Here is a 22,872-nt window from a genome sequence, read left to right as displayed (position 1 = left end):
TTTAAAAGAATAAATAAAAAACAATGCTAGGACATTAAAATCAAAATTGGAGTGAGTACAGAAGCCCAAGAAGACATGCTGTTTATTTTTCCCGAGATAAAAAGGAAAATGAGGTTGTTTTCTCCAGATCTTGGCATATTTATGTTGATTTCACAGGTAACAACTCTGGTTCTCCCTTGATTTCCTGAAAATGTCTTTAGAGATCAAGAAAAATTGAAATCAGCATTTTTCACAAGCAAATAAGCACAGTTAACCCAAGATAACATGCAAAACAAATTTAGAACGCTAGAAAAAAAGCCAAAGAAATACAGACAATAAATGAATAAATAAAATGTATTGTGCCCCATGGCCTCTGTATCTTGTAAACTGCCAAGGCATAAGTTTTAATGGGAATTGTTATTAGAGTAAATGATGATAAATTCAAAATTAATCCGTGTGAATTTATTTTGCACCATTTAGTTGAGCTTCGGTTTTCACGTTTCTTCTAGTTCAGTCTCTAAACCTTTATTATTTAGCCTACAGCGCCTCTAGTGGCCACTCTGCTCTCTGAGTTAAACATCCAACAGCAGATGGCAGCAATTCATTATAAACCGGATGTCAACGCTCTTTCCACCAACGAAGAAGAAAAACGACCAATGTTGTCTTCCGTCTTTGAGATTCACGTGGAAGAACTCCGGCGTGGATTCCTGTGGCTTTCAGGAACAGAAATAAAGGCATAAAAATGACACAGCTGGACGGTGTGGTGTAAGTTTAACATTTAAATATCAGTTTATATTTTCATGCCGTTAAATGTCACCAACCAAACAGGGATGTTTCATGCTCGCGACTGATAGCATTTTCCTAGCCTGACAGCTTTAGCTAGCTCACCTTAGCTTGACGCCTATGGAGGTGTGACGGCTTTATGAGTTACCGTGTTAACTGACGACTTTCAGCCGAATACGTCGGTGGCTCTCTGCTTATTTTAAATAACTAAATTAGTATCTAAAACAACATTTTGATTTTTACCCTATATTTAAGGGCATTGGCCTCAGCAGTTGTAGTTTCCAGCATCGGTTGTAACCACGACAACCACGGACGTTTTCTGCTGCGGTCACAAGTTAACACGGTAACTTCTTAAACCTAAACAGTGTCATTATTAATTATACTCGTTTTAATGTAAAAGTTCGTTAATCAGATATATCAATTATAGGTTTATGTTTGACTTTGCCAAGGCCTGTGCCTGGAATACATGAAACAGATTTTAGTGTCAGACTGTTTCTAGGAAGATTAATGTTTAAGTCATCATGCCTTGACATTAAAAGACAGTTTTAGTTGTGGGTTTCTCAATTTAATGGGTACGCTTGTCACTTAAGTCGAATTTAGATGTGTCACCAGTAATAATCCAACTCCTGTATAAAGTCTATGATTTCCTTCAGCATAAGAAATACAGGTAATTCAAGAAAGACCCCCTTCATTTTTTCAAATTTATGTTGCAGCCTGATGCTACAGTTGATTAAATCAATTTTTATTCTCATTAATCTGCACTCAGTACCCTAATGACAAAGTGCTAAGACAATTTTTGATTTCTTTGCAGATTTATTAAGAATAAAATAAAAACAAAAACGAAAATTACATTGACATAAACATTTAGACCATTTGCAAAAACACTGCAGCAAAATAAACCATTTGCAGGCATTTATTTACCAAGGTGAAGTATGAAAAACATCGGCTGGTTGGGACTAAATATTAGGAGTCATCAATGCCCCTTCTTTTGTTTTCTGTTTAAAACAGACACTAATGCTAATATGTCAGCTTTAATCTGCGATAAAGGGACTGAATTTAACATATTTGTAGACTGCAGATGTAAAAAAGCACCTTACCCTAACCCAGACATCATCAACGGGCCTTTAAATGAATAAAGACTTAATAATTAGTTCTTTCATAATTTTTAAATATTGTCATGTCGTTATTAACAAATTCTTATTTCAAGTTTTTAAGTGTCAACTGCAGCTGTGGTATTATTTATTTTGTATTCCTCCAGAAAACCAAAGACGAAGCGCTCCAAGCGTTTCTTGGAGAGCAGAGCCCCAAAACTGATTGAAGATGTGAAGACAGCGATGATCATGAAAGGAGGAAACACAAGCCAGACCGTCACCCAGGCCCTCAAAGACATTGTAAGTAATGCAAAGATTCAAAGATTTAATACCAGCGTGTGCATAGGTTTAGGACTAGGTATTGTTCAGTTTTTAATACTGTTAAACCTTCCTTTTTTATTACAACCACCACATAAATTTAAAAAGTCAAATTATATAAGAGGTAGGTCAGACCAAGCACTTGCACATGCCCTGTGCCTCTTCACTCATTTCATTGCTTCTTTGAGTTTGGTTGCTTCATCCAACCTTCTTGTAGTATAATGTAATTTTTAATCATGATGTGGTGATGCTGTACACTGCAGGAACATGTTGGGAAAGTTAAACAGTATTAAAAACTTGATATAGACCAGTCCTAATCCAGAGTGACATAGATAACAGCCTGCAGGACACCTAAGATGTTTTTTTTAAAGGAGAGCTTAGCTTAACTTAACTCAAATTTTCACATATGAGGCATAAGAGAAGATGAAGACTGACCTATAATGAACTTTGATGACTTACCAGTATTATTGTTAACCAAAAATCTCTATTTTTTCTTGTAGTATGCTCTGAAGAAACCCAATGCTGTGCTGTATAAGAAGTAAGTGTATTCTTTCTCAACAGTATACTAAAGGGGCGTTTACATTTAGGCAGAATCTTTATATTTTCCCCTTTGAAATGATCTTCCTGTGAATTTCTAACAATTTTTTAAGAGCAGTCTTTATTCCTATTTTCCTCAGATATTCTTAAACAAAATAAATGTTGGTAGCACCTTATTAAATGAAAGGGTGTTTAGGTGTTGTGACCACTGTTGTGATATTTAACCCTACTTAGAACAGTCGTGAGTTTAGCCAAGTGCCGGAAGAGTTGTTTTAACTGAAGTAAACTGTATTTGAAATTTAGAAAATAAACCTATTAAAGTCCTGATTTAAGATCTGATGATGACGTACTGTGTTGTGTTTTCTACGTGTTTTTAAATCTGTTATTTACAATTCAGAAAGAACATAACACGGCCGTTTGAAGACTCGACATCACTGGTAAGAATCAAAACTTCTCTCTGAATGTTTCATGTCTCATTCATCTTTGGTTCAGTGTTAACACTAGGATGTTTCTGCCATTTTAAAAACTGTGAATAAAATTTAACAAGGGGAACACTTTTAACCAAACAAGACTTTCATAGTGTGCAAAACTAAAAGTGATTAAAAAAAAAAAAAAAAAAAAAAAAAGAGAGAATCTGAGCTGGAGAAGAGGGATGCCTAATGTTCTTGTTTATTTTGTAAATTCTCCAAAGGAATCCTACATTTTAAAGTTTTTATCTAAGTAAGATTAATGTAAAAAAGATATATGTTAAAACAGAATACAACCAAATCTTTGTTTCCATCAGAAGCAAGGCCCAATCACAAACAAACTCCTTTATATTTATATAGTTTAGTTATTAAACGGTCACCTGACCTAGTGTTCTTCTGGGGCTTTGTGTGTTAATTTCATCGACTTAAACTATGACTTAAGATGTTCGCCGACAGCCTTTTTTTCCATGAAAAAACTAGACTAACACTAACAAAAATAGATCTGTGATGACTAAAACTGACAAAAACTAAGTTAACTTTTCATCAAGATGACTAAAACTAGACTAAAATGTAAGGTAGTTTTGTTGGACATTAAAAATCTGTCATATTTCTCCACTGTGGGGAACTCTGTCAAAGACAATGCAGCTGTGGCTATTCTGCTCTCAGCAGTAGAAAGCAGCGACCCCGGGTTTGGCAAGGTGCAGAGAACACACTACCATGATTTGGTAGCAGATTTCAGCAAGAAAATAAATGCTTGGACTAAAAGTAAAGACTGAAATGTGAGGACTTTTATGGACTAAAACTAGACTAAAATGTTTGTATTTTTGTCGACTAAAACTAGACTAAAATTTAAAAGGATAGAAATGACTAAAATGTGACTAAAACTACAATGCATTTCATTTGAAGGCTAAGACTAAAGTTAGCCAGTAGCCACCAGTTTGGCCGTGCCAGACGGCGCCCTGAATGATGCTGCTCTGAAGCAGGGCCCAAACAAGCAGGCGCTGCAAGCAATTTCAGCCCTTCTGCTTCTGACCTATAGTTTAGACCCACATACAGTGCCCAAGAAAACTTTACCCTGGGTATAAATCTGTCTTCTGGTTCTTATTTTTAAACACTTTTTGTGTTTTTCAGGAATTTTTCTCCAAGAAGACCGACTGCTCTCTGTTTCTGTTTGGATCCCACAACAAGAAACGGCCAAACAACCTCATATTTGGTAAAATCTCTTCTCATAAATTTCTCATACATAAAACAGGAGATCAGTTGTTATTAGAGCATATTTTCAGTGGAAGTAGATTTCTACGACTGCTTACACTAATTACTCTAAAGAGAAACTGCATTTTGATAGAGAAATCGTCATGATCACTTTCTCAATTGATTGCCACTGTTTGAAATAAGAGTTATATTATTTAATGGTGACTCTAAGCCGTCAGAGTGTCTGTGTGTAAGCATTTCTTGTTCTATCTTTCAGGCCGTCTCTTTGACTTTCACGTACTTGACATGGTTGAGCTTGGAATTGAGAAATACATCTCTTTGAGCGATATAAAAGTAAGAGATGCAGATATGCAGACCTGACTGGGGGAATTTGCTGTTTACATACTGGAATGAAGTTACTTTATTCTTATTCAGACTTTACTTCTGCTCTTTGCCGTGTGAAAAAGTCCTTTTAGTATCCTTCATCGTCCCATTTTTCCGTGTTCCTCTGTTTCAGGCCAGTAAATGTCCTGAGGGGACCAAACCAATGCTCGTGTTTGCAGGAGAAGCTTTTGAAGCAGACAACGAACACAAACGTCTGAAGAGTCTGCTCATAGGTGCATGCTTATTTCCCAGAGATGACAATTATCTTGATTTTATGATGGTTTAATTTGTCTTCTTTTACTCATACTTTATGTCTTTGTTTTTAAGACTTTTTCAGAGGTCCCACTGTGCCTGCAGTCCGTCTGGCAGGACTGGAACATGTCCTCCACTTCACAGCCCTGGAAGGGAAAATCTACGTGCGCAGCTACAGGTAGGAAAAGAAAAATGGGTAAATATCTGGTTTGGAGGTAGTAGTGGCCGTGTGGTCATGTCTGCTCAAGCCATGTACAGAGACTGTTGTCTGTGGGACAGGCAGCTTGAGTTCAGGTCCAGTTTTCGGTTTCTTTCCCACACATTCCCCACTCTCTCTCCCCAGTTTTAAACTGCCCTATCAAAAATAAAGACACAAAACTCCCATTGCACGAGTGAAAACAGCTGTAGTCACTGAGGATGTTTCAGTGTCTACTATCAGCTCTTATTTCTCAGCCTGCTTAGTGAATGGTCTTCCTGTTCTGCAGGTGTCTGCTGAAGAAGTCTGGGTGTCGGACGCCGAGGATAGAGCTGGAGGAGATCGGGCCCTCGTTGGATTTGGTGCTCAGAAGAACACATCTGGCTTCAGACGACTTGTACAAGTTAGCTCACAGACAGCCCAAGGCTCTTAAGGTGAAATTTACATTTATTCATTTCTGAGAAACCTTAACTGACTTCAGCTTCTAAATGATAGGAAACAGAGTTTAAAATAATATCTGAACCATGTTTATTTTTATTTTCAACCAAGCCAAAATTATGAAATTGAACCAAACCGAACCGAACTGCTCAATGAAAATGGCTTATTGGCTGTTCCTCTATCCTTACCATCTACATGAAAAACAATGTACTGTAAAGTTTTACCTGAGGGTGGCGCCAGATGGCTTTTTTATCCCCCCTAGATTTAAGGGGCTGAAACTCTTTGCACAATTTCCATTTTAAGGCGTTATGCACTCCAGCTTTCCTGTAGTGACAAGGTTAAATCAAGATATGAATCCTAACTTAAATTTGACCTGATTATAAAAGGTCAGTGTTTATGTTCCTTCATTTATGTTTGAGATAAAGTCTTGTATTTCAATAAATTAGTCCTTTTTTTTTAAAATTCCTTGACTGTTATATATATTCTGTGAATACTGTACAGTTCCTATAAAAAGTATTCACCCTCTAGGATGTCTTACCTTTTTATTGCCTTTTTTAAAATCAATAATGTTAATATAGTTTGGCTGTCTTGACCAAAGATTACAAAAACCTCTTTAATGAACAAACATATATAAACAAAAATATGTGATTTAAAAAAAAGTGACTGTCTAAATATTCGCCTACTTTAAAGTGACTGACCTAACTGAACAGAGGTCCAGACAATTGGTGCTAGTAGTCTCACAATTAGTGAAATGGGGATCAGCTGAGTGCAGTGAACGTGTCTCAACTGATTGTAGAATAAAGACACCTGTGTGTGGAAGGTAAAGTCACTGGTTAATCAGTATTCCTGGCTACCATTACACCAAAAGACAAAAGAACACTCCAAACAACTCAGAGAAAAGGTTATTAAAAAAGTAAAAGTCAGGGGATGAGAGAGAGACATTTTCAAGGCACTGAACATCCCCCAGAGTTCAGTTAAATCTATCATCAAGAAATGGAAGCAATATGGCACATGTGTAAATCTGCCTAGATCAGGCCGTCCTCAAAAACTGAGTGAGCGTGCAAGAAGGAGACTAGTGAGAGGGGCCACCAAGACACCTATGGCTACTTTGATGGAGTTCAAAGCTTCAGCAGCTGAGATGGGAGACTCTGCAAACAACTGTTGGCCGGGTTTCACCAGTGAAAGCTGTATGGGAGAGTGGCAAAGAGAAAGACACTGTTAAAGAAAAGTGAGGTTAAATCTGGACTAGAGTTCAGCAAAAGGCATGTGGGAGCCTCCATGGTCAAGTGGAAGAAAGTTCTTTGTCCTCATGAGACCAAAATGGAGCATTTTGGTCATCAGACAAGATGCCAAATACACCATCCCCACTGTGAAGAACAGTGGTGGCAGCAGCATGCTGTGGGGATGCTTCTCAGCAGCTGTCCCTAGAAGGCTTGTAAAGGTAGATGGTAAAATGAGTAAAGGGAATCCAGTTTGCAAGAGAACTACGGCTTTTGAGAAGATATTTTCCAGTTAGACAATGAGCCAAAGCATTCAGAGAAAGCAAGCAGAAACGGTTTAAAGACAACAAGGAGAATGTTCTGGAGTGGCTGAGTCAAAGCCCCAGATCTCAATCCAATAGAGAATTTGTGGCAGGGCTTGAGAGGGACTGTTCACGCCCAGTCCTTGTGCGGCCTGACAGAGCTTGAGCAGTTTAGGAAAGAAGAGTGGAGTAAAATCCAGTCCAGATGTGCAAGCCTGACTGAGACCTATCCACACAGACTCAGTGTTGTATATTTTTAGGGTTTCTTTTTTAGTAGTTATTTTCAAAAACATCCAAGGGGTTAGATACTTTGTATAGGAACTAGGAACTGTACATGCGAGTTCTTATCCCCAAAGTTCTGGAACAATTTATTACAGGATTTCAGTCCAAATGTGTCACAAAATATAAACTTTTTTTTTTTTTTATAAATCTGGCAAAAGTAACAGGAAGTTAATGCATGTGTCGATCCACTACAGTAATGTGAGTATCAGGGATCAACAAATAAAGCAGGAGGTGGCGCTATACATGGAAATAGATGGAAAAACACAGCAGAAATAGAGGGTTGACCCTGCATTGTATTATTTTTTATAATGATCTAGGAAGTGATAAGAGAAACAAACTGATGACTAACTTTATTTCCTCAGATTCTGCATGTCCAGAGACCTGGCTTTTTATTTTTCTCCACAGACTTTCGATTGACATTGTTGTAATGCCTCTTTTTCAGCCCAAGAAAAAGAAGAACATTTCCCATGATGCCTTTGGTACCAAGTTCGGCCGGGTGCACATGCAGAAGCAGGATCTGTCCAAGCTGCAGACCAGGAAGATGAAGGGTCTGAGGAAGAGGAAGGGAGAGACGGTCTCTGGAGACCAGGACGAACAGGAGACTAAAGTGGCTAAAGTAGACGTCTGATGGTCACTTTCACCATCCATGTGATGTCCAGTAATACTCCTGGACAGTAACCGTGTATTTAGGACTGAAATACCTGAGCAGCCAGACGGTGAACAGGATGTTTATCTGTTGATCCGGTTTGTGTTTTTTCCTCTCTTCTCCATGTGACTCTCAGCTGCTTATTTGTCCCGAGCATCATGAATGTGTCACCTCAGCTCTGATAAAACCTCAAAGGTAAAGTCCAGCTGGTTTTATCTCCATCTATAGGGGGAGTCTGGCTGATAAATGAATCGTTTAAAGCTGAGTCAGGGTTTTCTTCTGTGAGACTGTAATTACTGTCAGCACTCACCTGAAGAGAAATCTGTAGAAAGGAACCAGTTTGTAAACTCTGATGGATGATGTTCAGAACTGTTATTTTTATTAAATCCTAACCCTTGTACATCTTCTCGTTGGTGTCTGTCATGACTTCTTATTCATCTAATGAGCACACAGAAAATTCAAACTAAATCATGCCAAAGGAGAAGCACATATCAACTATCCATAACGGACAGTTATACAGAGCTTGAGCAGACAGTTCTGGGTGCTCTGCCACCGTGTCAGGACTGCATCACAGTTGTATTCTCATTTTGTCCTGCATTTTTTAAGTCAGGGCTTTCAGACTGTCAGCATGCATAGAGACTTGAGAATATACACTGCATTCCGAGTAATTATGCAAATTGGATTTTAGTGTCATAAACATTCAGTTTTTTGTTTTTCAGTTAAACTCATGGATGGTATTGTGTCTCAGGGCTTTTTGGATCACTGAAATCAATCTCGGACACCTGTGATAATGAGTTTGCTAGGTGAGCCCAATTAAAGGAAAATGACTTAAATAGGACGTTCCACATTATTGATAAGGCCACAGGTTTCAGCAATATGGAAAAGAAAAAGGATCTCTGCTGCTGAAAAGCCTCAAATAGTGCAATGACTTAGACAAGGTATGAAAACATTTGATATTTCACGAAAAATTAATCGTGATCAACATACTCTGAAGAAATTTGTGGCTGATTCAGAGCACAGACAGGTTTTGTGCAGATAAAGGCATAATGAGGAAGGTTTCTGACAGACAAATTAATCAGATTAAGAGAGCAGCTGCTAAAATGTCATTACAAAGCAGCAAACAGGTATTTGAAGCTGCTGGTGCCTCTGGAGTCCCAGGAACTTCCAGGTGTCGGATCCTTCAGAGGCTTTAAGTCGTGCATAAACCTACTATTCAGCCACCCTAACCAATGCTCACAAGCAGAAACAGTTGCAGTGGGCCCAGAAATACTACTGCATCTCAAAAAAATAGAATATCATGAAAAAGTTCAATATTTTTTGTCACTCTTTTCTGAAAGTGAGATCCATATATTATGTAGACTTGTTACACATAGAGTGAAATATTTCAAGCCTTTATTTATTGAAATGTTGATGATTATGGCTTACAGATAAGAAAACCCAAAATTCAGTGTCTCAAAAAATTAGAATATTACATAAAATCAAGAAAAAAAGTTTATTTTAAACAGAAATGTTAGGCTTCTGAAAAGTATGTTCATTGCTATGCCTTCAATACTTGGTTGGGCCTCCTTCTGCATGAATTACTGCATCAATGCGGCGTGGCATGGAGGCGATCAGCCTGTGGCACTGCTCAGGTGTAATGGAAGCCCAGGTTGCTTTGATAGCGGCCTTCAGGTCATCTGCATTGTTGGGTCTGGTGTCTCTCATCTTCCTCTTGACAATACCTCATAGATTCTCTAAGGGGTTTAGGTGCCACTCTCCTATAAAGCTTTGTCTGTGCCTTTCCAATTCTCCTCCAGACTCTGGGACCTTGAAGAGTGGAGAGGCACAGAGTCCACATTGCTTGAAGTCCAGTGTGAAGTTTCCACAGTCAGTGATGATTTGGGCTGCCATGGCATCTGCTGGTGTTGGTCCTCTGTGTTTTCTGAAGTCCACAGTCAACGCAGCCATCTACCAGGACATTTAAGAGACCTCCTTCTGCTGACAAGCACCACGGAGATGCTGATTTTCAAGCAGGACTTGGCACCTGCCCACACTGTCAAAGGTACCAAAAGCTGCTTCAATGACAATGGTGTTACTGTGCTTGATTCTGACCTGAACTCCATAGAGAGTCCATGGGGTATTGTCAAGAGGAAGATGAGAGACACCAGACCCAACAATGCAGATGACCTGAAGGCCGCTATCAAAGCAACCTGGGCTTCCATTACACCTGAGCAGTGCCACAGGCTGATCGCCTCCATGCCACGCCGCATTGATCCAGTAATTCATGCAGAAGGAGGCCCAACCAAGTATTGAAGGCATAGCAATGAACATACTTTTCAGAAGCCTGACATTTCTGTTTAAAATATCCTTTTTTTCTTGATCTTATGTAATATTCTAATTTTTTGAGACACTGATTTTTGGGTTTTCTTATCTGTAAGCCATAATCATCAACATTTCAATAAATAAAGGCTTGAAATATTTCACTCTATGTGTAACAAGTCTATATAATATATGGTTTTCACTTTCAGAAAAGAGTGACAAAAAATATTGAACTTTTTCATGATACTCTAATTTTTTGAGATGCATGAAGATTCATTTTCAAACAGTCTTGTTTACTGATTAGTGCTGTGCAACCCTGGGTGGTCCAAATGGATGGAGTAGTGGATGGCCACCATGTCCCAACAAGGCTGTGACGTTAGCAAGGAGGCAGAGTCATATGTCTAGGGCCGAAATCATGGGGAGAGAGCTGGTAGGCCCCTTTAGGGTCCCTGAAGGTGTGTATAAAGAGTTTCTGACTGACCACTTTTTTCCATGGTACAAAAAGAAGAAACGGGACTTCCACAGCAAAATTATCTTCATGCATGACAATGTACCATCTATTGAGAACCTTTAGAGCATCTTCAAGCTAAAGATCAATGAGGGTGGGAGGCAGTTCACAACAAAACAGCAGCTCTTGGAGACTTTTCTGACATCTTGCAAAGAAATTCAAGCAGAAACTCTCCAAAAAACCCATAAGTTCAATGGATGCAAGAATTGTTTATTGGATATATAGACATCTGCAGCTTTATTTTGTACATTCGTAGCATGGATTTCCACAGGCGTAACCCCACAGATGTCAGTACATGGGTTGTGCCTGAGGGGCGTTTCACTTAGTGCAGAAAGGCGGAGGACCAGAACATGTGACCTGAGGCTGATTACTCCATCTGGGGCAGTTAAGGTGAACAGAGGTTCAAGTGGGTCATTAAAGTCATGAAGTCTAGGAAGTTAACCTATGTCCTAAAGAAAACACAGAAGTATGTGTGATAGAGAGGAAGGCCACCCAGACTTCCTCAGGATTATGATACCAGCTTTTATGAACTTTAGACCTCACTGGAGGATCAAGAATAAGGATGATATTGTATTTCCTGGAAATTACTGTAAGATTGTCAGATGGATTCAGATGTAGGAGAGATGATAGCTTGGATGTTTCTGGAAAAAAATATTGTTCAAAAAACACAAACAAGAACTGGAAAAAAAACTTCATAACTGTGCAGACTTTAAATTTAAATAGATTCATAAATGTTTGAAGAGGTGTCACAAAGGTAGTTTAAACAGTAAAAATCAACAGTGGCTAAAAGAAGGCTGTTTTACATATACAGCCGTTTAAAAACAGACATTACAATGTAAAGCTAGATTTAAAAACATGTTTAATGTAATTTATGATGACAGTAATTCATAACAAACTAGGTACAAACGTGTACTCCAGTTGCTCCATTCTGGCTTTACAGTGAAACTTTAGGATTGCAGATTATCTTTACATGTGCTCTCCCGGAGTTAATCCTTTTTAAAAGCATTTTTCAGGATTTTTCGGGTCAGCAGGAAGAAGCCGTGATCATGATTTAGAGGATTAATATTTAAGGGGGATGTAAATATTTCTGAGAGCTATTTCTGAACTTCACTGAAATCTTAAAGTTTAGCGCTGTTTCCCAACAGACATCAATGAAAGACACATTTATATCATATACTTCAATTATAATGACATTGTAGTTTGACTGCATTAGAAATAGAAGTCAACATCGAGGCAGAAACTTTGTTCATAACACTAGAAGTCCACAAGAGTCTGCTGTTTGACAGCAGAACATGAACTAATACAGAGATGATGTTTGGAAAACTGTCTGCATGCTGGTTAGCAGCAAGCCAGTGAGCCACTGGATAATAAGTGTATATCTTTACTCTTTTTTATCTAAACATTAAAAACAAAGCTAAGACTGAAATTAAGTACAAACAGTATGTGGACAATATGCAGGGCTGGACTTGTCCCTTACATTTTGGCTTTAAATTCAACTTCATTCATAAACAAATTCTGACAGTTACATTCATGAATAACCACACCAAACTTCACAGGAATGATCACACATCCTGAATACATTCTTACATCAATATCATTACTCTCTAATAGCGCCTCCTTCCGGCAATTGAACATTTCCATCTCTGATTTTTTTACATTTTCCCTTTAAATATTCAGCCCCCGCAAATCTTTCAGCCAGTGCTTATGATTTTAGGTCTGCATACAGGTCATCACCGGACCTACAAAAAAGTCTCCTGGATCTTGCATCGTATTGACGGGAAGGAAAATAAAATGTCAGCTGTTGCTGTGCCATGTAGTGTTCAGTTAACCTGACACGCCAGATGGATGTGTTTCACACATCCATCTGGTAAACCTTTCATAGACAGTGTGTGGGAAAGGGCAGAGATTTTGAAAAAAAAAAAACTTGGAGGGTGATTGGATGAATGTTCTGTCTGTCACATCTTTCCGGTCCAATCAGAGCATCAAAAAAGGTGACGGTACAACGACCGAGGTGTGCTGCTACCGAGGAGTGAACTATGAACCATGGCGACATTAGACATGTCAGTACATGACTTTTGTTGTTTTTAAAAAGAAAACAACTCACTGCTGTTCTTTGCTCTTCTTTTTAGGAAGAAATGACATCAAGTTCTAATAAAACTGGTGCATTAGCAGCATCCACGCTAATCTCTTCCGCCATAATTGCACCGGCCTCTTGTTGCTGCTTGCTTACGTCACGACTCCGTTGTGCCTGAAAGTACTGCCCCTGGTCGCTGATTTGTCCTGTCACTTTCTAACTGGGCCCAAACTGTTCAGATGGGAACTTGGCAAGATGGATTAGCCAGTGAGAAACACAGAAATGGGCGAATCCATCTGCTTTGCAAGGTTAGTGTTTAATGGTAGCTGCTACTGCTCTTTCTGCCCTCCAGGTTCCCCTTGGGTCACATGACCAAAGTTATGATTAGCGCCCCCTTCCACACAGCTTAGCATCCTTTACCTTATCTTACATGTTGCACTGGTCTCCACTTTCTGCCAGCCTTTGGTAGAAAGGGTAAAAGTCTGCGTTTCTATGTGCTACAGTGTTAGTAATTCCACCTGTCATTTGCTGCACTCATTTGTTGAAGGGTGCTCTCATATACAGCTTGGATCGGGTAAATAACAGCTTAAATTGTGTCTTTATAAGTTTTCACTGACATTGGTGATTTGTGTATGAGCGCCCTCTGCTGCCCCCCTGCAGACTTGAACAGCCCTTACACCATTTTCACTCTGCATTATGCTGCCCCCATGATGAGTATATTTGCAATAAGCTGTACTAAAAAAATCAAAATAAGTTTACATTTCTTGATAAATTAATGTTTATTCATGTCATATATTTGTGTGAACCTCTGAACTCATAAATCAGACATCTCTGTGATATTGTTTCGTTATTGATTAATTTAGGCTCGCCACATTGATACTTTGCTTTCCAAATAACAGATTAATCTATGACCACTGTTGTGCAACTCATTACCTACTGTTAGCTGTTGTTATCAGGTACATTTACCATGGTGCATTTCTGTAGCAGGAGTGTCTGTGAAGGACCTAATATGTTTCTGCTGTTATCAGAATAAACAACATGCTGGTACCAAAGGTGAAAGTTTACATGTCGTTCATCACACAACACAGGAGAGAAAACACAGCTGCTACGTGTCTGAGCTCCAACCCCGGTTTCCTGACAAATTTCCCCAATATTTCTGCAGATTTCTGCGGAACGCACATCCACATCCCACTGCACTGTGAGTCCATCTGCTGGCCTGGCACTTTTATTTTTAGACACTAGAGAAGAGGAAGGGAAACCTCCCATAACAGCAGTGAGGCTGCAGGAATAAAACATGAAAGTGTAGACAGAAGTGTGTCGTTATTCATTATCTTTTTCAACTAAAACCTTTCACTGATTTATCTGACTTTTATATCATCAGATTTATTCAATACTAATACATTATGAGATTTCTAATACAATAGTGATTATTTACCCAAAGAATTATTATTATCCATGGTTAGTAGTAATATTAGATAATAAGTACTGTTTTCTAACTCAAAACTACCCTTTACTTGTTAAAAATATTAAATATTACACCAATCAATATTTATTTGCAAAGGTAAATTCATAACAAAAGTTATCTCCAGACAGAGAGGGCAAGTCTAGACTGTTCACTTTGATATGTTATTCACTAAAGCCCAACATGAATCTAACATAACCTCAGCTGGACTTCAAGCAAAGATACAGTGTGAAGGAAAAACACATTAAGAAGAACTACTGCAGAAGAGGATTATACTGAAAAAGGGATGAAGAAGAGGCACAAAAAGGGAAGGAAGATGCCAAAAGAAATACAGAAAAAGAAGAAGAAGATGCTCAAAAAGATGCAAAAAGGAAGGAAAGGGAAATTGAGTTAAAAACAGAAAAGGGAGGTGAAATTATGAAATAAAATTATATAAAAAGAAAGAAGAGGAGGATGCAGAAAAACAGAAGAGATGGAGATGCAGAAAAAAGTGGAGAGGAAGATGCAGACAGAAAGAAGAGGGGTATGCAGACAGAGAGAAGATGAGGATGCAAAAAAGCAAGTAGAGAGGGAGATGCAGAAAGAAAGACAAGAGGGGGATGCAGAAAAAAGTGGAGAAGGAGATGCAGAAAGAAGAGGAGGATGCAGAAAAACAAGAGGAGATTTAGATATAGAAAAGATATAGAAAGAGAAAGGTTATAAAATTATAGAGAAAGAGAGAAGAGGGAGATGCAGAAAAACAGAAAAGTGGGAGATGCAGAAAGAAAGAAGAGGAGGATTCAGAAAAACAGAAGAAAGGGAGATGCAGAGAGAGAGAAGGGGAGATGCAGAAAAAGAGGAGAGGGAGATGGAGAGAGAGAAAGAGAAGAGGGAGACGGAGAGAGAGAGAGAAGGGGAGATGCAGAAAAAGAGGAGAGGGAGATGGAGAGAGAGAGAGAGAAGGGGAGATGCAGAAAGAAAATAGGGATGCTCAAAAACAGAAGAAAGGGAGATGCAGAAAGAGAAAAGGGGGATGCAGAAAAAAAGCAGAGGGAGATGCAGAAAGAAAGAAAATAGGGATGCTGAAAAACAGAAGAAAGGGAGATGCAGAAAGAGAGAAGAGGATGCAGAAAAAAGAGGAGAGGGAGATGCAGACAAAGAAGAGAAGGATGCAGAAAAAAATGGAGAAGGAGATGTGGAAAGTGAGAAGAGTGGGATGCAGACAGAAAGAAGAAGGGGGATGCAGACAGAGAGAGGACAAGGATGCAGAAAAGCAAGCGCAGAGGGCGATGCAGAAAAGATACAGAAAGAGAAAGGTTATAAATTTATAGAGAAAGAGAGAAGAGGGGGATGCAGAAAGAAAGAAGAGGAGGATTCAGAAAAACAGAAGAAAGGGAGATGTAGGAAAAGAGAAGGGGGATGCAGAAAAAAGAGGAGAGGGAGATGGAGAGAGAGAGCAGAGGGGGATGCAGAAAAAAAGAGGAGAGGGAGATGCAGAAAGAGAGAAGAGGGGGATGCAGAAAAAAAGAGGAGAGGGAGATGCAGAAAGAGAGAAGAGGAGGATGCAGAAAAACAGAAGAAAGGGAGATGCAGAAAGAAAGAAGAGGAGGATTCAGAAAAAAAAAGGAGAAAGGGAGATGCAGTGAGGGTTATCGCGGAATGAAGTTGCAAAGAGATGTTTGACACTCATTACTTTTGTCCCTTTTTCTAGATAGTAGAATGAAATTTGCTTGTCATATGACTGACATCTACAAAAAGCTTATAACGACAGGAAATTTAATGTTGTAATATGAAGACAATGTGTCATGAACTGCTAAGGTAAGTGTGAATTCCATGTTCCTTTTTTTTTTTTTTTTTTTTTGCTGTTTGTTTTCTTCTTGTTTTTTGCTATTTGTTTGTGGTTGTTGTTTTTGCACGTTTTCCTTGTGCAAGAATGTAAACTTTGTTTGTATTTGTTTACCCATGGCATTAATGTTAGAAATGTATTTATTATTGTGAATGTGGGCTATATGGTAGACACTGTAAAAAAATTTTAAAAAAGCATAAAAACAGAAGAAAGGGAGATGCAGAAAGAGAGAAGAAGGGGATGCAGAAAAAAGAGGAGAGGGAGATGCACAAAGAAAGAAAATAGGGATGCAGAAAAAACAAGAAAGGGAGATGCAGAAAGAGAGAATGGGGTGCAAAAAAGAGGAGAGGGAGATGGAGAGAGAGAGAGAAGAAGGGGATGCAGAAAAAACAGAGGGTAACAGTGCCATAAATGTTCCAAATATATTTTTCTTATATCTTAGTGACTAAAACAGTACATCTTGGATGATGATTCCATACTGGGATACCGAAAAAATTCATCCCTGCCTTAAATAATGTAGAAACCCCAGAAGTTTATAATGCAAAAGTTTTTGTTTGTTTGTTTTTGTGTATGTGATATTTTTTATTTCAGAGATAGTTTTACTCAGCAGACAACTCCTTAATGAGAAATAGCAACCCAAATATCTCAGATTTTCAACTATTAATCTTTTAATGACAAATGTTGCAGTTTGGACCTGAGATGGAACAAAACAAATGATTAAAGAAAAAAACAGGACAGACCTATTTATGGAGCTCATCATTACAGAAGCTATGAAGGGACCTAGATGCGTACATTTTGATTTACTCCAGTTTCCTAAGATAACTTGTAAATTTCAGTCATTTTTCAGAGATCTTGAGGAATAAGCTCATCATGAGAAAACTAGCTTTGACATCTGCAGAAAAGGAGATGTAAAAAAAGCTAAAATCTTGAGAAATCAACCACAGTTTCTTCTTTAAGGATGCTTAAAACCTCATTTTCAGAGTGCATCTCTGCACTTTCCTCTGTAGTATCTTTAAGGTTGTTTTTAAATAGCTCTGTGTGCTTCATATTTCCATTTTTAGGGAAAAGGAATCCTGTCCTGGTATAGGCAGACCTGGGAACACGACCACTGAAAGACAACTCAGATCAGTTTATCTTCCACTATCATCAGAAGTCCTGCACCTTCTTGATTTGGATTCATGGCTATCAAGTAGTAGTCCAGATCTACCTTCTGGTGCATTTGAACATGTCGTAATGATTTTATCTGACCACACAAGACGTATTTTGTAAGTGATAATGGGGAGGATGGAGCGATTACTAATGATCACTGCTCATAAATGATATTTTAAATCTGTTTATTATGCACAAGTTTATTATTCACTATTCACAGTAAAATAACTTAATAATAAGTAATCAAACACACAAACGTTTTGTTTTAGTTAAGTAATACCCAGCAGGAAGCATTGATCACATGTTTCATCAACAACCAGGCTTTTATGTTGAAAGTAGCATATTCCCTTTGAAACCAGCTCTGCTGTTAGCAAACATGGACTAATTCAGAGGGATTATGACCTCCTTCTCTGTTCTTTGAAATCACACATATCTGTCTAAATTTGCAAACATTTCTAAGAATCAAAATCTTTTATTCCCATTGTAGGATCTATCTATCTATCTATCTATCTATCTATCTATCTATCTATCTATCTACCTATCTATCTATCTAGGAATATTTTGTCTGCATTACAGTACGTTGTCGTCATAGTAAATGACATCGTCCAATCAGCTGCAGGATTCCCCTAAGTCCCGCCTCCTCCGTGCTGTCTATTTATAATATTGCCACAGCAGATATTTGACAGTTACTCCAGGAACAGAAGCAGCTTTACCAGCTCCACTTTAACTACAGACTCCCCTGAATGGATATAACTTTAGCTTAAATTAACTCAGGCAGCCTTTGTTTTTAGTTTATCTTATCCGTCATTAAAGGCTACAAACCTCCAGATTTTAAAACACTGCGCTAAAGCACGGCTGTTGGCACAGTTTAACATAGGCTTTACCTGACTTCACTACAATGACAGAAGGGAACAATATGCCTGACGGAGATACGGCGGCTAAGGATGCGGTACCCGCAGAGGAGAAGAAGGAGAACGGGGACACCAAAGTGGCTCCAGCCCAGGAGAAACCCGCGGCTCCAGCTGCGGAGGAGGTCGAGTTTGTGCACCCCGAGGGCGGCTGGGGCTGGCTGGTTATGCTGGCTGCCATGTGGTGCAATGGCTCGGTGTTTGGGATCCAGAACGCCTTCGGTATACTTTTCCTGTCCCTCCTCCGGGAGTTCGGCTCCGAGGACGATGAAGACCTCCGCTTCAGGACAGGTGAGTGGGAGTCCCCGACTTCAGGTCACGCTTGACTGGAAGTTTGACGTCTGAATGCCCCAACGGCTCTTAAATTCAGCATTTAACGTTTAATATACTTTACTGTTATCTTTTTATCGCTGTGTTACCAAATAAGATGGGGAAAACAGTCATTTAACGTCTCAAAGTAAAACTGTTTGAATTTTAACTTTTTAAAGACGTGACGTCGAGTCGTGTTTACACCAACGTCAACCGTTACGTTATTTAGCTACCAGCTGTATTTAAAGGTTTTGTATATTGAACCGTCGACCTTTGCGCCCTTTCACCACATACAGGGGCGGTTTTAGCCATTCTGAGGCCCCGGGCAAAGAGCAAAAACAGGCCCCTGTCCAATTCACCTAAATCTAGAAAATAAAAATATTTAGAGGCAAACTTAAGAACTACAGGACATATCCAGATGTGAGCTAGCAGTACTTATTTATCTGCTCCTGTCTTAGCAGGGCGGGACATATTGTTTTTGCTCACCAGTCACTGAAATTAAATAAAACATGACTTGCAAATTAAAATACTTGAATTTTAGAGCAGTGTATCCTATTTATGATTATAAAGTGTGCCGGGACACTGTCACATTGGTTTTTGTAAACAGCTGGTGCAATGATTACTCCTGCTAAACTGTGACTTGTGCTCTTTGATGGTTGTTAAGTAGTTAGCAAACACTTACAAGTGTTAACTGCCAGATTGACAGGTAAATACTGTCACATTTGTTTGCTTTTTTTAAAAAAATGGTTTGAATGTATTTTCTGTGACTTCATGTCCTGAATTCGGACCTCAGAGCCATCATGAAAACGATTTTTCTGTTACACTCCTGGTGGTGGACTTTAAATTTTAAATCACTGTAACTGCAGTGGCTTAACCAGTCTGCTGAAAGGAACAATAAAGCAAAACATTTAAAAAAATAATGCACTAATTACTGATCTTAATCAATTGCAATTAATCTAAACACGCCTTATCTAAAAGCTTTATTCATAAAGACCTTAGAAACACAGGGCATATCCACATGTGATCAGGCAGAACTCACTTATCACCCTTTGTATGAGTGTCAGGCCCATTTATGCTCAATGTTAAATATGGATCCGAATACGGACGGAGCCTTCTGTCCGTGCTCCGCGTTCATTTTGTCCGTATTTCTGCAGGTTTCCATAAAGCTTACGGATATGGGCCAAACTGAGCAATAACACTGAAAACCGTGGGGGCAGTGTTGCTGTCACTACCTGATACGTAGCTCTAGTGAGACACGAAGAAGAAATAACAATGGCGGAACTTTTTGAGGAAAAGTTGTGCGAGTTGGTTAGAAACGCTGCCTCCGTTTTTGTCTTTTATGCAAGAAGTACATTAGCAATACTTCCTCCAAAGTCGCCATGTTTGTTGTTGAGTTTGTTGTTGTCAGAAAACTTTTGACTCTGGGCTGCCCCCCCTGGTGGATGTATTGGTTAACATCCATGCCAACATAAAAGGACGCATGGAAGTATGTGAGCAGTGACGGTAACATTGTTTGAAAAGGACGTATACATTTTTGTACGTAAAGGGACTATACTCCCTTTACGTATACATTTTTGTACGTAAAGGGAGTATAGTCCCTACGACTACGTATAGTCGTGTCAGACCAGCCCAGAGACACAGCTGGGCCATGTTAATAGGCCCGCCTTAGAAGTAATTTAGTACTGATATGTGCATGATGGATCAATAGCAATACGATAGTGCTAGCCCCCTGGTTAAAATTCTGCTGACTGAATACATTTTTTGCAGGTCCTGGTATAGATAACAATAATGGTCTTGTTAAGTGTTAAGTCAGGTGGCTTGTCTATTACTTTATTCAACAAAACAAATAAAGAAAAGCTCGTCATTTTAAGAAGCACAGGTTTGAAACAGGTTACAATAAAATGTGTGGCTCTGTTGTAGAGCACTTAATAATACCATAACTGCTCAGATGTATGTTCCATTTCCATCTGATGTTCTTTATCCTTCCTTTTGTCATTTATTATATGTGCATGGTTTTCATTCTCTCCTTCTTTTTCATCCTCATCTGTGTTAACATATCAACAAACTGCAGACATAGCTTCAGCTTTGACTATTCACATAATGAGAGCCTAACATCATTTTATAGAATGATTCAGAGTACAGTGTCTTGAATGTTTTATAAGTACTAGTATCAGTACCTAGGCTTAGTGTCGGTACTAACACAGTACTGGTACACCTGATTTTAGTGCCCACCTACTTAATAGTAACATTTATTTATCATTATTCAAATGTAGGATGGTCTGTATCTTTGCTGACAGCCATGGGCCCCTTAATAGGAGCTGGGCCCTAAAGAGCTTTCCCCCTTTTCCTCTTTCATGGGTGGCCTTGCTAAGGTCCTAAGGTGCATCTTAAAGAAACTAAAATATAATTCTACTCCTGGTGAAATATCAGTTCTTCTGCCACAAATTATACATGTCTCAGTCTGTCTATAGGGATCCACTTCAGTCTGATTTACAAGATGTGACATTTAGGGGCTTTTTTAGGGACTTGGAAGTTGTTGTTGTGACAAAGGGTCCTTCCCAGGGACTTTCTGAAAATTTAAAATGTATTTGATGCTTTTATTCACTCTTGATGCTCTGCTAATATTAAAAACACACATACTACCCATGTTAAGTAATTTTACACGTATGCCTCATGTTTGATGCGCAGTATCTGCCCAGTTAAAGAGATTTTTTACTGGGCAGAAGAAATAATATGTTGGGTAAACTCTGATTCATGCTAATGCTCAAACATGAGCTAAAATGTTGGCTTAGTGGGATTCTTGCTCATAAAGAAGTACTAAAAAACATCAGTATTGGTGTTTACAACCAGCCATAAAGTTCAGAGTTCAACTCAAGATAAAACCATTTCTGGTTGTAACTTTTTGTAAATGAAATTCTTGTTCTCAGTGAGGTTCTCCTAGTTAAATACATTTAAATATAATAAATAAATAAATCATTTTAACATTTTAAAAGATAAACAACATCAAGCTGTTGAACTAATGCTAATGTTCATGGTAATTTCTTCAACTGTTACTTCCTGACTGATACCCATAATTCAGCAGTTTGGCCTCTTTGGATTGGACCATCAACCTTTGCACTGATCGACCCCTCCTCACTCACATGTTGTTATCCTGTGTTGCCTCATTTCTCCCTTATTACAACATAAAATGTCACAGTGTTATCCATCCAGACCTACGGTTCATACTGTAGCCTCAGTTAGCTTACAGCGTATAGAAAATCATGTACTGTTTTCTGCATTAAAGAAATAGGGGAGACCAGGATTGGTTGTCACACTTTTTACTCTTGCGTGCATTGGGCTCAGCAGTGAATGTGCACTTTTTGGCACCTCTGGTTCTGTAAGGAAATTGCAAATCCTTCATATAGGCCTACTCTTCACAAAATCCTAATATCAGTGTTTTTAATCTGGGAACCATAAAGGAGAAAAAGGCAAGGGTCAAAGAATCTGTCCCCGAAATCACTCCCTATTCACTATATAGCGCACTCATTCTATCCCAAAATGCATTGGGAAAAGTAGTGAACAACCGATGGTCACTAGCTCAGTAATATTTACCATCATGCATTGCAGTTGCTGCTCTTAGACATGATGGACGGATGAAAGAGAGAGGCACAGGAATAAATACCAAAACATTTTTTAGCCTTTTTTGTTTGTTTGGTCTTTAAGTGGACATATTATGCAGAAATCACACATCACGCTTTTCTAACAAAAATATGTGCCCCTGGCCTGTCCACAATCCCCTCAAGTACCCGAAAAATCCTTTCCTTCCCCCCTTTCTTTCTCCACCTTTCAGAAAATGTGTGCTAAATAAATGCCGTTCTCAGATTTTCCACTCATGATGTCATGTGGGGAGTTAGCCCCGCCCCCAGGCTCAGTTAGCTCTCCCCGCCTGGGAGAAAGTTCCACTCTCCTCTCCTGATCCTCCTTAACTGCCAGCTGATAGGAGGATCAGAAGAGCCACATCCAATAAGCCACATCCATTTTCTGAGAGGGGCGTGGTCAGGGGCGGAGTCAGGCAGCTCAGTAACATTTAAAGCCACAGACACAGAAACAGCTCGTTCTGAGCAGGGCTGAAACAGACGAGTTTTTAGTCGTACAAAAATCCAATACTGGAGTGCTCTTCAGCAACAGACTTCACAGGCATGTCCAATGAGACCAATATAGACTTGTCTTAAAGGGGTAAAATATGTCCCCTTTAATCAAAGTAAATGATTTGT

General features: G+C 38.9%; 2 protein-coding genes across 2 annotated transcripts in view; both read left to right on the top strand.

Annotated features, from left to right (window-relative positions):
* The first annotated feature begins 608 nt into the window (after positions 1-608).
* On the top strand, positions 609-8,486 carry rpf2 (ribosome production factor 2 homolog). Its single transcript, XM_041805545.1, has 10 exons — positions 609-744; positions 2,021-2,153; positions 2,672-2,709; positions 3,106-3,145; positions 4,307-4,388; positions 4,644-4,720; positions 4,884-4,983; positions 5,078-5,180; positions 5,488-5,632; positions 7,883-8,486. Exons 1-10 carry the CDS (start codon positions 722-724, stop codon positions 8,066-8,068), a joined length of 927 nt encoding a protein of 308 aa, XP_041661479.1. The 5' UTR covers positions 609-721; the 3' UTR covers positions 8,069-8,486.
* Positions 8,487-18,100: 9,614 nt separating this feature from the next.
* The window catches only part of slc16a10 (solute carrier family 16 member 10), a 78,274-nt gene continuing 73,502 nt past the window's right edge, over positions 18,101-22,872 (top strand). Inside the window, exon 1 of the mRNA XM_041805328.1 lies at positions 18,101-18,601. Coding sequence (XP_041661262.1) covers positions 18,301-18,601 — 301 coding nt within the window. The 5' untranslated portion in view covers positions 18,101-18,300. The remainder of the gene's footprint in view (positions 18,602-22,872) is intronic.

This window comes from Cheilinus undulatus, linkage group 14 (assembly GCF_018320785.1).
Source record: "Cheilinus undulatus linkage group 14, ASM1832078v1, whole genome shotgun sequence".
NCBI lineage: Eukaryota > Metazoa > Chordata > Actinopteri > Labriformes > Labridae > Cheilinus > Cheilinus undulatus.
The sequence above is the reverse complement of the archived record's forward strand: the minus strand, read 5'-3'. Positions and strand labels throughout refer to the sequence as shown.

Excerpts from the sequence above, each read along its gene's own strand:
- rpf2 (XM_041805545.1), top strand. The coding sequence starts at position 722 with ATGACACAGCTGGACGGTGTGGT. Across the intron at positions 4,389-4,643 it reads GCCAAACAACCTCATATTTG|GCCGTCTCTTTGACTTTCAC; the intron begins GTAAAATCTCTT and ends TCTATCTTTCAG. Across the intron at positions 5,633-7,882 it reads GACAGCCCAAGGCTCTTAAG|CCCAAGAAAAAGAAGAACAT; the intron begins GTGAAATTTACA and ends CCTCTTTTTCAG.